The sequence below is a fragment of the Coregonus clupeaformis genome, chromosome 35, assembly GCF_020615455.1.
Source record: "Coregonus clupeaformis isolate EN_2021a chromosome 35, ASM2061545v1, whole genome shotgun sequence".
NCBI classification, from domain to species: domain Eukaryota; kingdom Metazoa; phylum Chordata; class Actinopteri; order Salmoniformes; family Salmonidae; genus Coregonus; species Coregonus clupeaformis.
The window spans coordinates 31,988,740-32,002,503 of record NC_059226.1 but is presented as its reverse complement, the minus strand read 5'-3'; the positions used below and the strand labels follow the sequence as shown (position 1 = coordinate 32,002,503).

The 13,764-nt window shown below is 45.6% G+C and overlaps 1 protein-coding gene across 3 annotated transcripts; it reads right to left on the bottom strand.

Moving 5' to 3' along the window:
• Positions 1 to 319: 319 nt before the first annotated feature.
• LOC121551835 (F-box/WD repeat-containing protein 9-like) lies at positions 320 to 13,103 on the bottom strand. Of its 3 annotated transcripts, none has more exons than XM_045211013.1 (9): positions 12,342 to 13,103; positions 11,962 to 12,095; positions 11,579 to 11,726; positions 8,665 to 9,243; positions 8,055 to 8,574; positions 7,628 to 7,776; positions 2,485 to 2,688; positions 1,195 to 1,260; positions 320 to 1,021 (listed from the first exon to the last, which is right to left on the bottom strand). In XM_045211013.1, the coding sequence occupies exons 2-9, from the start codon at positions 12,081 to 12,083 to the stop codon at positions 953 to 955; spliced, it is 1,857 nt and encodes a 618-aa protein (XP_045066948.1). In that variant the 5' UTR covers positions 12,084 to 12,095; positions 12,342 to 13,103; the 3' UTR covers positions 320 to 952. The 3 variants fall into 3 exon arrangements, with proteins under 3 accessions (XP_045066948.1, XP_045066947.1, XP_045066946.1); XM_045211012.1 differs by having other exon boundaries at positions 8,620 to 9,243; positions 12,342 to 13,098; XM_045211011.1 differs by having other exon boundaries at positions 8,055 to 9,243; positions 12,342 to 13,087.
• Between the last annotated feature and the right edge of the window lie 661 nt (positions 13,104 to 13,764).

Sequence of the window (13,764 nt, the reverse complement as noted above, 5' to 3'; positions counted from 1 at the left end):
GATTGAGTGTAAACATTGTATTCATAACAAAAGAAATCACGCATAGCATATTCACAAAAGCATATTTACAAAATCTGAATCATTTGGGTATTTTTATGCAGTCAGAGGGCTCTCTTGCAGCAGGTGAAGAGGGGTCGCAGATAAGGAGTTAACAACAATCAATCTCCATGCCAACGAGAGCAGCATAGACACTGTAGCCTCAGACTGTATCAGTGTATGTAACAACAATAACTTGTAAGAAATAATGAGTGAACAATGCAGTACTATTGGGTTTTGGACTCTAACAAGCCACTGGAGCGAGGTTGATGCTGGGACGCTACAGATTCAAATCAAAGTTTATTCGTCACGTGTGCAGGATACAGCGGGTGTAACTGTACAGTGACATGCTTACTTATCAGCTTTCCTCAACAGTGCAGAATCAAATCTAAAAATAAAAAGAGCATTCCGTAACATGGTAAGAGTTGGTAAAGTAGTTACCCTAAGAGAGAACGACAACGAGGAAGAACTCCAAACAGTGGAATTGACAAACAAGTGGTTTGGTACTGAGTATAAGCACGCCACTAGACATCATTTATGACAGTTCGACCATGCTCATAAATTAATATACAAAATACATTACAATCAGTGTGTCAGGGACGGCTTGACTGATTCTTTCCATTGTGTTTCTGCATCTATTTCAATTGTCACAGAGAAAAATACAATTATTTTCTAGAGCTTTTTTGTGTGTTATTTTCTTTGAAAAAATGCATGGGAATCACACAGACACAAAATATGTTTGTTTTGTATATAGTTTTTGGGGTAAAGCTAAGAACACTGGTCCGTCACATCAACATTCTCACTGCATATGAGAAAGTTGATCATGTAAATGACAGAGCATTATACGTCAGTCATCTTGCATCACTTCAGGAACGTAAGTAGATTAGGGTGGGTGTGGTGGCCCTTGTGGCCCCACTCACCTCCTGGCCCTCCACACCTCCATTTCTCTTGAGGCGATAGCCAGCACTCCTGCCTCCACACTCAACTACAGAGAGAGAGAGAGAGCGAGAGGAACAGAGAGAGAGAGAGAGTAAAACACATTTTTCTTCAACCAGATCAAGGTAGGAGACTAAGGAGAGAGATTAAGAGGACACCTACAAGCCATCAGAATCTCTAAATAAAAAAAGTGATAATGTGAGAGAGAGGGGAGAGACTCACCCCATTGACGCCTGCTTGGTGGTGCAGTGTGCACAGCGTCCTTGGAGGGGCACAGGGGAGGTGCACCTGGAAAATGAATGGTTGATAAGATAGGAACAGGGAAGGAAGAAACATGGATTTTGTACATCCATGTCATCAACGCACACGGCCTTTGATAATGGTTTAATGTTGTTTGTAACTGATTTGATTTATTAGTATCCCCATTAGCCGACGCAAATGGGAGTGAAAATGATCATCCTCTTTGAGGACAATAAAGTAGAAATCTATCTAAAACCCCTAAACAGAATACCATTACAACAGAGCTGAAGAGATATTACTACATATGTTATAATAATTATTGTGATGCAAAGACAAATTCCCATCCCCGGATGGACAATAAAGACATTCTATTCTATTCAAGTAGTGGGCTCCAGGGTGTAAGCCTGGCTAATGCTGTTCTAAAATCTTAACAACTTGGACGTGCTCACATTTCCTTCAAATCTTTCATTCTGTCCATCCTCAACCCAAGGATGTGGGTTCTCACATTACACGATGATTCCCTAGCTGCCCTGCGTTTCTCGGTTGTCGTAGGAAAAAAAATGCTGACACGCAAACAGAAAGCTGCTTTATTAGTGTGCACATTATTATGTGCAGAAACATAAAAAAGACGGAGGCCCAGAGTATGTATTTCATATGAAATAATAATGATAATATGAAATTCTCTTTTTGGTTTCTATCATGGACGCAGATATAATATTGCTGGAATTTGTTTTGCAAGGCCCGGTGCCCCAGGTGGGTGGAGATTTCACTTAAGGACCAATGGAATGGTCTAAAATATCTAACTACACCCATCTGGGGCACCGGGCCATGTAAAACAAAATCTTCCATCACCTCGGTCCACACCGTGCATGTTGTTGTTGTTGCTTTCCTCTTTGTTTTGGTCTCACATGCTGAATGCTCATTGGCTATTGGCAGCAGACCTTGCCCAATCGCGTTGTAGCACTGCTCATACTACAAGATACACTACAAAAATGTCTGACATGTCAGAAAATTATCGGGACATCCGACAGGGGTCTGGAGAACAGAACAGCCATCATCGGTGAGTCCTTGACCCGCTCAAACAAACGGGTCCCGAAGTACTGACCCTAGTCCAAATTCATAGGATTTTACCCCGATCATGAAGTTTCAATCTGGGACGGCAAAAACGTGGCAAAAACGTGTAGTGTATGCCTGGCATAAACCAGACAGAACGCCATGTTCACCATTGTTTCACAGCATTCAGACTGGTTTAACTAGGCTAACATGACGTACCTTGATGGTGCGGTCAGCGGAGCAGGTGTAGAGGCTCCCAGGGGACCTGTGGATGCCGGTGACCAGCGAGGTGTGTCCCACGTCGAACTGGGAGAGGGGCTTGACAGAACCGGCCTGCATGGAGAAGGCATGGAGCATGCCACGGTTGTCCCCCGCCCACACCTCACTGCCACTGTAGCACATTGACAGCAGGTAGGAGCTCAGCTGGGGAAAGAGGAAACAAACCAGAATGAAGACACACATATTAACCTATTATAGCCTGGTCCTGGATCTGTTTGTGCAGACTTGCCAACTCCTGGTCATTGTCGAAACAAATAAGACAAAACAGCACATGCGGAAGGGGGAGAAAGTAAGGAACTTGTCTGTTGGCCCTGCATTAAAGACCAAAATTGGTTAAAGAAAATTGTGATAAATCAAAAAGTATACCAGTTTTATTTAAGGACCAAAAAATTGACAACTGTGCCATATAAACTCAGCAAAAAAAGAAATGTCCCTTTTTCAGGACCCTGTCTTTCAAAGATAATTCGTGAAAATCCAAATAACTTCACAGATCTTCATGGTAAAGGGTTTAAACACTGTTTCCCATGCTTGTTCAATGAACCATAAACAATTAATGAACATGCACCAGTGGAACGGTCGTTAAGACACTAACAGCTTTCAGATGGTAGGCAATTAAGGTCACAGTTATGAAAACTTAGGACACTAAAGAGGCCTTTCTACTGACTGAAAAACACCAAAAGAAATATGCCCAGGGTCCCTGCTCATCTGTGTGAACGTGCCTTAGGCATGCTGCAAGATGGCATGAGGACTGCAGATGTGGCCAGGGCAATAAATTACAATGTCCGTACTGTGAGACGCCTAAGACAGCGCTACAGGGAGACAGGAGGGACAGCTGATCGTCCTCGCAGTGGCAGACCACGTGTAACAACACCTGTACAGGATCGGTACATCCGAACATCACACCTGCGGGACAGGTACAGGATTGCAACAACAACTGCCCGAGTTACACCAGGAACGCACAATCCCTCCATCAGTGCTCAGACTGTCCGCAATAGGCTGAGAGAGGCTGGACTGAGGGCTTGTAGGCCTGTTGTAAGGCAGGTCCTCACCAGACATCACCGGCAACAACATCGCCTATGGGCACAAACCCACCATCGCTGGACCAGACAGGACTGGCAAAAAGTGCTCTTCACTGAAGAGTCGCGGTTTTGTCTCACCAGGGGTGATGGTCGGATTCGCATTTATCTTCGAAGGAATGAGCGTTACACCGAGGCCTGTACTCTGGAGCGGGATCGATTTGGAGGTGGAGGGTCCGTCATGGTCTGGGGCGGTGTGTCACAGCATCATCAGACTGAGCTTGTTGCCATTGCAGGCAATCTCAACGCTGTGCGTTACAGGGAAGACATCCTCCTCCCTCATGTAGTACCCTTCCTGCAGGCTCATCCTGACATGACCCTCCAGCATGACAATGCCACCAGCCATACTGCTCGTTCTGTGTGTGATTTCCTGCAAGACAGGAATGTCAGTGTTCTGCCATGGCCAGCTTAGAGTCCGGATCTCAATCCCATTGAGCACGTCTGGGACCTGTTGGATCGGAGGGTGAGGGCTAGGGCCATTCCCACTAGAAATGTCCGGGAACTTGCAGGTGCCTTGGTGGAAGAGTGGGGTAACATCTCACAGCAAGAACTGGCAAATCTGGTGCAGTCCATGAGGAGGAGATGCACTGCAGTACTTAATGCAGCTGGTGGCCACACCAGATACTGACTGTTACTTTTTCACATGTCTGTGGAACTTGTTCAGTTTATGTCTCAGTTGTTGAATCTTGTTATGTTCATACAAATATTTACACATTTTAAGTTTGCTGAAAATAAACGCAATTGACAGTGAGAGGACGTTTCTTTTTTTGCTGAGTTTAGATTGCAAAATAGTTGGGAAGAGATTTTCAATGTACTGATTCCATGGCACATGGTTTATGAACTGATACGCAAAACGACGACGTATTCAAAACTTAGAATTGTTCTATTTAAATTATTATACAAAATTCTTGCAACCAATAGAATGTTATATATATGGGGGATACAACCATCCCAGCTCTGCAGATTTTGCTGCGAAGAGACAGAATCATTAGATCATTTGTTTTGGTACTTCCATATGTAGCTTGTTTTTGGTCGCAGGTCCAGGAATGGCTGAAGAATTGCAACAATTACCTGGAGCTAACTCTGCAAATAGCACTGCTGGGTGATTTGAAAAGTCATTGTCAATCGATCAATAATATAATACTTTTAGCAACAACAAAAAATATCTTCAATTTACTATCTATAGAAACTATGAGAATAGAAAGGTCAAAACTTTTGTGAAACATCACAGCACAGTTGAAAAATATATGGCAAATAGAAGAAAATAAATGGATGGTGTTAAGAGATAGATGGTGGGGGTTGAGTGGAGCTGAAGGGTGGGACTAAAAACAACACGACAGCTAATGTAAAATATGCTGTGTCCATAAAACGTATATAGGTTCAGAACTTTGATGCTGCCACCACCATGCTTCACCGTAGGGATGGTACCAGGTTTCCTCCAGACGTGACGCTTGGATTCAGAACAAAGAGTTCAATCTTGGTTTCATCAGACCAGAGAATCTTGTTTCTCATGGTCTGAGAGTCCTTTAGGCGCCTTTTGGCAAACTCCAAGTGGGCTCTCATATGTGCCTTTTACTGAGGAGTGGCTTCTGTCTGGCCACTCTACCATAAAGGCCTGATTGGTGGAGTGCTGCAGAGATGGTTGTTCTTCTGGAAGGTTCTCCCATCTCCACAGAGGAACTCTGGAGCTCTGTCAGAGTGACCATCGGGTTCTTGGTCACCTCCCTGACCAAGGCCCTTCTCCCCCAATTGCTCAATTTGGCAGTGTGGCCTGCTCTATGAAGAGTCTAGGTGGTTCCAAACTTCTTCCATTTAAGAATGATGGAGGCAACTGTGTTCTTGGGGACCTTCAGTGCTGCAGAAATGTTTTGCTACCCTTCTGTGCCTCGACACAATCCGGTCTCAGAGCTCTACAGACAATTCCTTCGACCTCATGGCTTTGTTGTTGCTCTGACATGCACTGTCAACTGTGGGACCTTATATACAGTGAGGGAAATAAGTATTTGACCCCTCTGCAAAACATGAGTTAATACTTGGTGGCAAAAACCTTGTTGGCAATCACAGAGGTCAGACGTTTCTTGAAGTTGGCCATCAGGTTTGCACACATCTCAGGAGGGATTTTGTCCCCCTCCTCTTTGCAGATCTTATCCAAGTCTTTAAGGTTTCGAGGCTGACGTTTGGCAACTCGAACCTTCAGCTCCCTCCACAGATTTTCTATGGGATTAAGGTCTGGAGGACCTTAATGTGCTTCTTCTTGAGCCTCTCCTTTGTTGCCTTGGCCATGTGTTTTGGATCATTGTCATGCTGGAATACCCATCCACGACCCATTTTCAATGCCCTGGCTGAGGAAAGGAGGTTCACACCCAAGATTTGACGGTACATGGCCCCGTCCATCGTCCCTTTGATGCGGTGAAGTTGTCCTGTCCCCTTAGCAGAAAAACACCCCCAAAGCATAATGTTTCCACCTCCATGTTTGACGGTGGGGATGGTGTTCTTGGGGTCATAGGCAGCATTCCTCCTCCTCCAAACACGGCGAGTTGAGTTGATGCCAAAGAGCTCGATTTTGGTCTCATCTGACCACAACACTTTCACCCAGTTCTCCTCTGAATCATTCAGATGTTCATTGGCAAGCTTCAGACGGGCCTATATATGTGCTTTCTTGAGCAGGGGGCCTTGCGGGCGCTGCAGGATTTCAGTCCTTCACGGCATAGTGTGTTACCAATTGTTTTCTTGGTGACTATGGTCCCAGCTGCCTTGAGATCATTGACAAGATCCTCCTGTGTAGTTCTGGGCTGATTCCTCACCGTTCTCATGATCATTGCAACTCCACGAGGTGAGATCTTGCATGGAGCCCCAGGCCGAGGGAGATTGACAGTTCTTTTGTGTTTCTTCCATTTGCGAATAATCGCACCAACTGTTGTCACCTTCTCACCAAGCTGCTTGACGATGGTCTTGTAGCCCATTCCAGCCTTGTGTAGGTCTACAATCTTGTCCCTGACATCCTTGGAGAGCTCTTTGGTCTTGGTCATGGTGGAGAGTTTGGAATCTGATTGATTGATTGCTTCTGTGGACAGGTGTCTTTTATACAGGTAACAAGCTGAGATTAGGAGCACTCCCTTTAAGAGTGTGCTCCTAATCTCAGCTCGTTACCTGTATAAAAGACACCTGGGAGCCAGAAATCTTTCTGATTGAGAGGGGGTCAAATACTTATTTCCCTCATTAAAATGCAAATCAATGTATACAATTTTTGACATGCGTTTTTCTGGATTTTCTTGTTGTTATTCTGTCTCTCACTGTTCAAATAAACCTACCATTAAAATTATAGACTGATCATTTCTTTGTCAGTGGGCAAACGTACAAAATCAGCAGGGGATCAAATACTTTTTTCCCTCACTGTAGACTGGTGTGTGCCTTTCCAAATCATGTCCAATCAATAGAATTTACCACAGGTGGACTCCAATCAAGTTGTAGAAACATCTCAAGGACGATCAATGGAAACAGGATGCACCTGAGCTCAATTTCGAGTCTCATAGCAAAGGGGCTGAATACTTATGTAAATAAGGTATTTCTGTTTTCTATTTGTAATACATTTGCAAAAATTGATAAAAACCTGTTTTCACTTTGTCATTATGGGGTATTGTGTGTAGATTGATGAGGGGGGGAAAAAAGTATCCATTGTAGAATAAGGCTGTAACGTAACAAAATGTGGAAAAAGGGAAAGGGTCTGAATACTTTCCGAATGCACTAATATACATACACATATATATATATATATATATATATATAAATAAATAACAGTATTCCTTTTTTATATCTGTGTCTACACACACCTGTGATGATCTGAAGTACCCAAAAATACTTTGAAAGTTTCCAGTAATATACCCTCCCTTTGCAACCCTAAGTGTGGGGAGTACATGAACAGTAAATTGTCATTCTTATACTATTCTTATACAGTCTGTGTGTGTGTGTGTGTGTGTTCGCGTGCATGTGTATATGTGTGTTTATACCTGTAGTTTCTGCAGGGTTTTCCCTGCTCTTCGGTCGTAGATGACCACAGTGCGGTCTTTACTCCCAGATAGGATGTACTGCTCGTCTGCTACCAGGCACAGCACCTCGTTTTTATGGAGACGAAGGCTCTTCACCAGGGGCTCCGCCACTGCAGCACAGACAGATCATGACATCTGACAATTGATAGTTTCTGGATTTGCTCTAATCAACTGATATATTCTGAATGGGCAGTCCATTTGGCCAACCAAAGGATAACGCATAGAAATAGAATTACTAGAACGGGAAAAGGCCCTTAGTCCAATTACCCCTCAGTAAGTCTATTTCTATACGATAACCATTAGTATTGTTTATGTTCACTTTTATCGACTGATATAATCTAATTTAGTAGAACAGAGACTACAAGTACCCTTCTTATGAGTCACTCACCTCTGGTGTCGTAGACGCTGACCTTCTTGTCATAGGTGCCGGCCAGCAGCACGTCCGTCTGGGGGAGGGCCAGGCAGAGCACGGCAGCCCGGGCCCTGATTAGGCCCCTCTCAGCCCCTTGGGCCCCCAGGTCCCATAGCCTCACCGTGCTGTCGAAGGAGCCCGAGGCCAGCAGGGGTCCCCGGGCCGCCAGGCACCACACCCAGCCTTTGTGGGTGCTGAAGAGGCCCTGGCCCCCCAGTGTATGGAGCAGCCTGCCCGTGGAGCCCCCCTCCCGTAGGTCCCAAAGGTTCACGTTCCTATCCCGGGAGCCTGAGGCACACACCGCCCCCTCTCCCCCCATCAAGAGAACCGAGGTGACCTCAGCGATGTGCCCTGAGGGGAGGGAGAGGCGCTCCAGGGCTGGGGGAGGACTGGGAGGGCAGCTGGACCCGTTTCTCTCTCCCTCTCCTCCCAGTTTCGGGCCCGCTATGTAATCTTGACCGTCTCTATCCGCCAAAACTCCCACTCTCTCCTCCACCTCGATGGCCTCCAGGACCCCTTGTTCATCATCTCTCTCCTCCACCTCGATGGCCTCCAGGACCCCTTGTTCATCATCTCTCTCCTCCACCTCGATGGCCTCCAGGACCCCTTGTTCATCATCTCTCTCCTCCACCTCGATGGCCTCCAGGACCCCTTGTTCATCATCTCTCTCCTCCTCCATCATGGCCTCGGCTGCAGCCTCCTGCCTCTCCTCTCCCTCCCCAACTCCCATCGGTAGATCCCCTCCCCCATCTTGCTGCATCTCTCCCTCCTCCATCAACTCCTCCCCATCCCACGGTACCGCCATTACTCCCTCCACCCGAAAACCTATCTCCTCTACCTCTATCCCCTCATCCACTTGGGGCCTGCCCTCTTCCACCTCCTCCCACTCTCCAATCCCTTCCTCTGCCAGGGCCTCTCTATCCCTCTCCCTCTCCTGGGCCCTCTCCACCTCTCTCTCCCTCTCTGCCTGCTCGGCCTCCCTGGCGGCCCTCTCCCCCTGGCCCGTCCAGCAAGTGATCAGCTCCTCCATCTCCAGGCAGGCCGAGGGCCAGTCGAAGCCGTCCCGTGGCCCCACGGGGAAGGAGGCTCTGGGACCGGTTAGCCTGCATGCCCGCAACTGCCACGCCGTGCTGTCCTTACCCACATTTCCCAGGGCGTGACACACCTGTAGAGGGAGAGACATGGACCTGATTTACACTGTAGGGCTGGCCTGAACCGTACTAGGCTGACTTGGACATTTTATTTTCACAAGATCCTTTCCAGCATGTTTCCAGCAGCTATGATGGATGTGTAACCAGGTCAGGACAGCCCAGTACAGCTTAGATACATAAAGAACTCAACCATTTCTTTTTCTAGAAGATTAAGCCTGTAGCTTTTTCCAAATGTCCCTAGCCTAGCATGGTTTCCAGTCTATTATGGCATTAGGTCCCCTGTAGCTCAGTCGGTAGAGCATGGCGCTTGCAACGCCAGGGTTGTGGGTTCGATTCCCACGGGGGGCCAGTATGAAAATGTATGCACTCACTAACTGTAAATTGCTCTGGATAAGAGCGTCTGCTAAATGACTAAAATGTACAGTGGGGGAAAAAAGTATTTAGTCAGCCACCAATTGTGCAAGTTCTCCCACTTAAAAAGATGAGAGAGGCCTGTAATTTTCATCATAGGTACAAGTCAACTATGACAGACAAAATGAGAAAAAAAAATCCAGAAAATCACATTGTAGGATTTTTTATGAATTTATTTGCATATTATGGTGGAAAATAAGTATTTGGTCAATAACAAAAGTTTCTCAATACTTTGTTATACAGTGGGGAAAAAAAGTATTTAGTCAGCCACCAATTGTGCAAGTTCTCCCACTTAAAAAGATGAGAGAGGCCTGTAATTTTCATCATAGGTACACGTCAACTATGACAGACAAAATGAGAAAAAAAATTCCAGAAAATCACATTGTAGGATTTTTAATGAATTTATTGGCATATGATGGTGGAAAATAAGTATTTGGTCAATAACAAAAGTTTCTCAATACTTTGTTATATACCCTTTGTTGGCAATGACACAGGTCAAACGTTTTCTGTAAGTCTTCACAACACTGTTGCTGGTATTTTGGCCCATTCCTCCATGCAGATCTCCTCTAGAGCAGTGATGTTTTGGGGCTGTCGCTGGGCAACACAGACTTTCAACTCCCTCCAAAGATTTTCTATGGGGTTGAGATCTGGAGACTGGCTAGGCCACTCCAGGACCTTGAAATGCTTCTTACGAAGCCACTCCTTCGTTGCCCGGGCGGTGTGTTTGGGATCATTGTCATGCTGAAAGACCCAGCCACGTTTCATCTTCAATGCCCTTGCTGATGGAAGGAGGGTTTCACTCAAAATCTCACGATACATGGCCCCATTCATTCTTTCCTTTACACGGATCAGTCGTCCTGGTCCCTTTGCAGAAAAACAGCCCCAAAGCATGATGTTTCCAACCCCATGCTTCACAGTAGGTATGGTGTTCTTTGGATGCAACTCAGCATTCTTTGTCCTCCAAACACGACGAGTTGAGTTTTTACCAAAAAGTTATATTTTGGTTTCATCTGACCTTATGACATTCTCCCAATCCTCTTCTGGATCATCCAAATGACCGACTTCAGACGGGCCTGGACATGTACTGGCTTAAGCAGGGGGACACGTCTCACACTGCAGGATTTGAGTCCCTGGCGGCGTAGTGTGTTACTGATGGTTGGCTTTGTTACTTTGGTCCCAGCTCTCTGCAGGTCATTCACTAGGTCCCCCCGTGTGGTTCTGGGATTTTTGCTCACCGTTCTTGTGATCATTTTGACCCCACGGGGTGAGATCTTGCGTGGAGCCCCAGATCGAGGGAGATTATCAGTGGTCTTGTATGTCTTCCATTTCCTAATAATTGCTCCCACAGTTGATTTCTTCAAACCAAGCTGCTTACCTATTGCAGATTCAGTCTTCCCAGCCTGATGCAGGTCTACAATTTTGTTTCTGGTGTCCTTTGACAGCTCTTTGGTCTTGGCCATAGTGGAGTTTGGAGTGTGACTGTTTGAGGTTGTGGACAGGTGTCTTTTATACTGATAACAAGTTCAAACAGGTGCCATTAATACTGGTAACGAGTGGAGGACAGAGGAGCCTCTTAAAGAAGAAGTTACAGGTCTGTGAGAGCCAGAAATCTTGCTTGTTTGTAGGTGACCAAATACTTATTTTCCACCATAATTTGCAAATAAATTCATTAAAAATCCTACAATGTGATTTTCTGGAGAAAGAAAATCTCAATTTGTCTGTCATAGTTGACGTGTACCTATGATGAAAATTACAGGCCTCTCTCATCTTTTTAAGTGGGAGAACTTGCACAATTGGTGGCTGACTAAATACTTTTTTTCCCCACTGTAAATGTAAAAATGTTTAGCCAACTCTGTTGTCATTGGCATGCTGGACAAGCTAAAGCAGAAACAGATCGGTATCCAGGACAGGTATGACGCTGTCCACTGACACACACACCTGTGGCAGGACCGTGATGACACACTGTGCTGGGAGGTGCGAGGCGATGCGAGCCACCATCTCCCACGGCAACGACAGCAAGCCGCTTCCTTCAGCAGACGGGGAAGGGCTCGGTTCAGCAGAGGGGAGCCGAGAGCCTGAGGGCAGCCTGTGAGAAAGAACAGTGTGGGATGGGACTGTTATACCCTTCTTACCCATCTGTGCCAACCCAAACGTTATAGGCTCTGGCATGTTCTTGTCACACTGTCCTTTCCAGCAGAGTTCCAGCTACTATCGTGGGCGCATCATAAGCAAGCCAGCAGTGCTCATTAGCGCACACCTAAGAATAATGGAACTTTTCTGAAAGCAGGAAGACTGTTGTGAGGGTCATCAGAGGTACCAACCTTAGCTGTCCAGGCCTGGAGGCTTCATTGGAGGGTTGATTCAGTGGTGCAGATTCAGCTTCTTTCTCCCCTCTCCCGGCCCCTGCCTCATCTTGCCCCACAGTGACCCGAGGCTCGGACATCCACTCCACTTACTGCAGGAGTGCATCATACATTTTAGTTTCATTTCAGATTCTCAGCTAAGGCAGTCAGTCATTGATGACTAGCACAATCAAATTGTCAATAGGGTCATGATTGTGCATTCATTGCTAACAAATGGAATAACTACAGTAATAAACATCCTAAAAACTATACACCATAATGGGAACGGAACTTTATAATTGCCCTTTAACAGATACAAGGAACAAGTGTAACATGCTAGTTAGATATGATGCACTTACCCACAAGTCCTTCTGTCACTTATGGTGAGGTCTGACAGTTCATTTGACAGCAGTAGCCTTTATCAGTCCACGTATGACATTTTTTTTTACTGTATGCTGAATATTTTCAATATGAGCCCGGTGCAAGACGAAAAAGCCTAACAGCTAGCCAGCGACGGTTGCTACCGGGCGTTGGCTACCGGGCGTTGGCTGGTACTATCAGTGTCAAGCAAGCTAACTTGCAAGATAGCCTTTGTTTGCCAATCAAGCGAGTAATCCTGGAACTGAACACATGTAAAAGTTGACAACTGTGATAACCAGCTCCTCGACATTAAAAGAAAACAGTGACCGATTATTCTTTTTCAACTCGAGCTTTCAAAGAAATCGGATAGACATGACAGTTGCTAGCTACTGTACCGACAAGTTGCTCCTTCATTCAAATGAGGTTTCCACTAGCTAGATGTATCGTCAAAACAAAAACGAGCTTTTTGGTCTTAATTTAAGGTTATCAGTGTGGTTAAGGTTAGGTTTAAATCAGATTTTAATAAGATAAATTCTACAAATAGGCAGGGTTTATGACTTGCAGTGACGCGACGACCCTAACAAATGGGGTTTCTTTTCCGGCGCATTCCACATTTCGTCATTAACCTAAGATGTAAACAAACCAGCATCTGTTCATCTTTTGTATGGCTATTTGTTTGTACTGTAGCAGTTTGTTGGCTTTGTAAATTCTAGTGTTCATTTAACAAGAAAAACAGCATAGGATCAGTTTTGACAATGGTTTACAAATGTTGACATGTGTAGCTCAGTTGGTAGAGCGTGGCGTTTGAAACGCCAGGGTTGTGGGTTCGATTCCCTTGGTTTCTCAAATGACTGCCTCGCCTGGTTCACCAACTACTTCTCAGATAGAGTTCAATGTGTCAAATCGGAGGGCCTGTTGTCTGGACCTATGGCAGTCTATGGGGGTGCCACAGGGTTCAATTCTTGGGCCGACTCTTTTCTCTGTGTATATCAATGACGTCGCTCTTAATGACGTCGCTCTTGCTGCTGGTGACTCTCAGATCCACCTCTACGCAGACGACACTATTTTGTATACATCTGGCCCTTCATTGGACACTGTGTTAACAAACCTCCAAACGAGCTTCAATTCCATACAACACTCCTTCAGTAGCCTCCAACTGCTCTTAAACACTAGTAAAACTAAATGCATGCTCTTCAACCGAACGCTGCTTGCACCCGCCCACCCGACTAGAATCACTACTCTCGACGGGTCTGACCTAGAGTATGTGGACAACTACAAATATCTAGCTAGGTGTCTGGTTAGACTGTAAACTCTCCTTCCAGACTCACATTAAGAATCTCCAATCCAAAGTTAAATCTAGAATCGGTTTCCTATTTCGCAACAAAGCCTCCTTCACTCATGCTGCCAAACATGCCCTCGTAA

Excerpts from the sequence above, each read along its gene's own strand:
- LOC121551835 (XM_045211011.1), bottom strand. The coding sequence starts at position 12,083 with ATGTCCGAGCCTCGGGTCACTGTGGGGCAAGATGAGGCAGGGGCCGGG. Across the intron at positions 11,727-11,961 it reads TCCAGGCCTGGACAGCTAAG|GCTGCCCTCAGGCTCTCGGC; the intron begins GTTGGTACCTCT and ends TCTTTCTCACAG. Across the intron at positions 1,022-1,194 it reads ACCAAGCAGGCGTCAATGGG|TTGAGTGTGGAGGCAGGAGT; the intron begins GTGAGTCTCTCC and ends CTCTCTCTGTAG.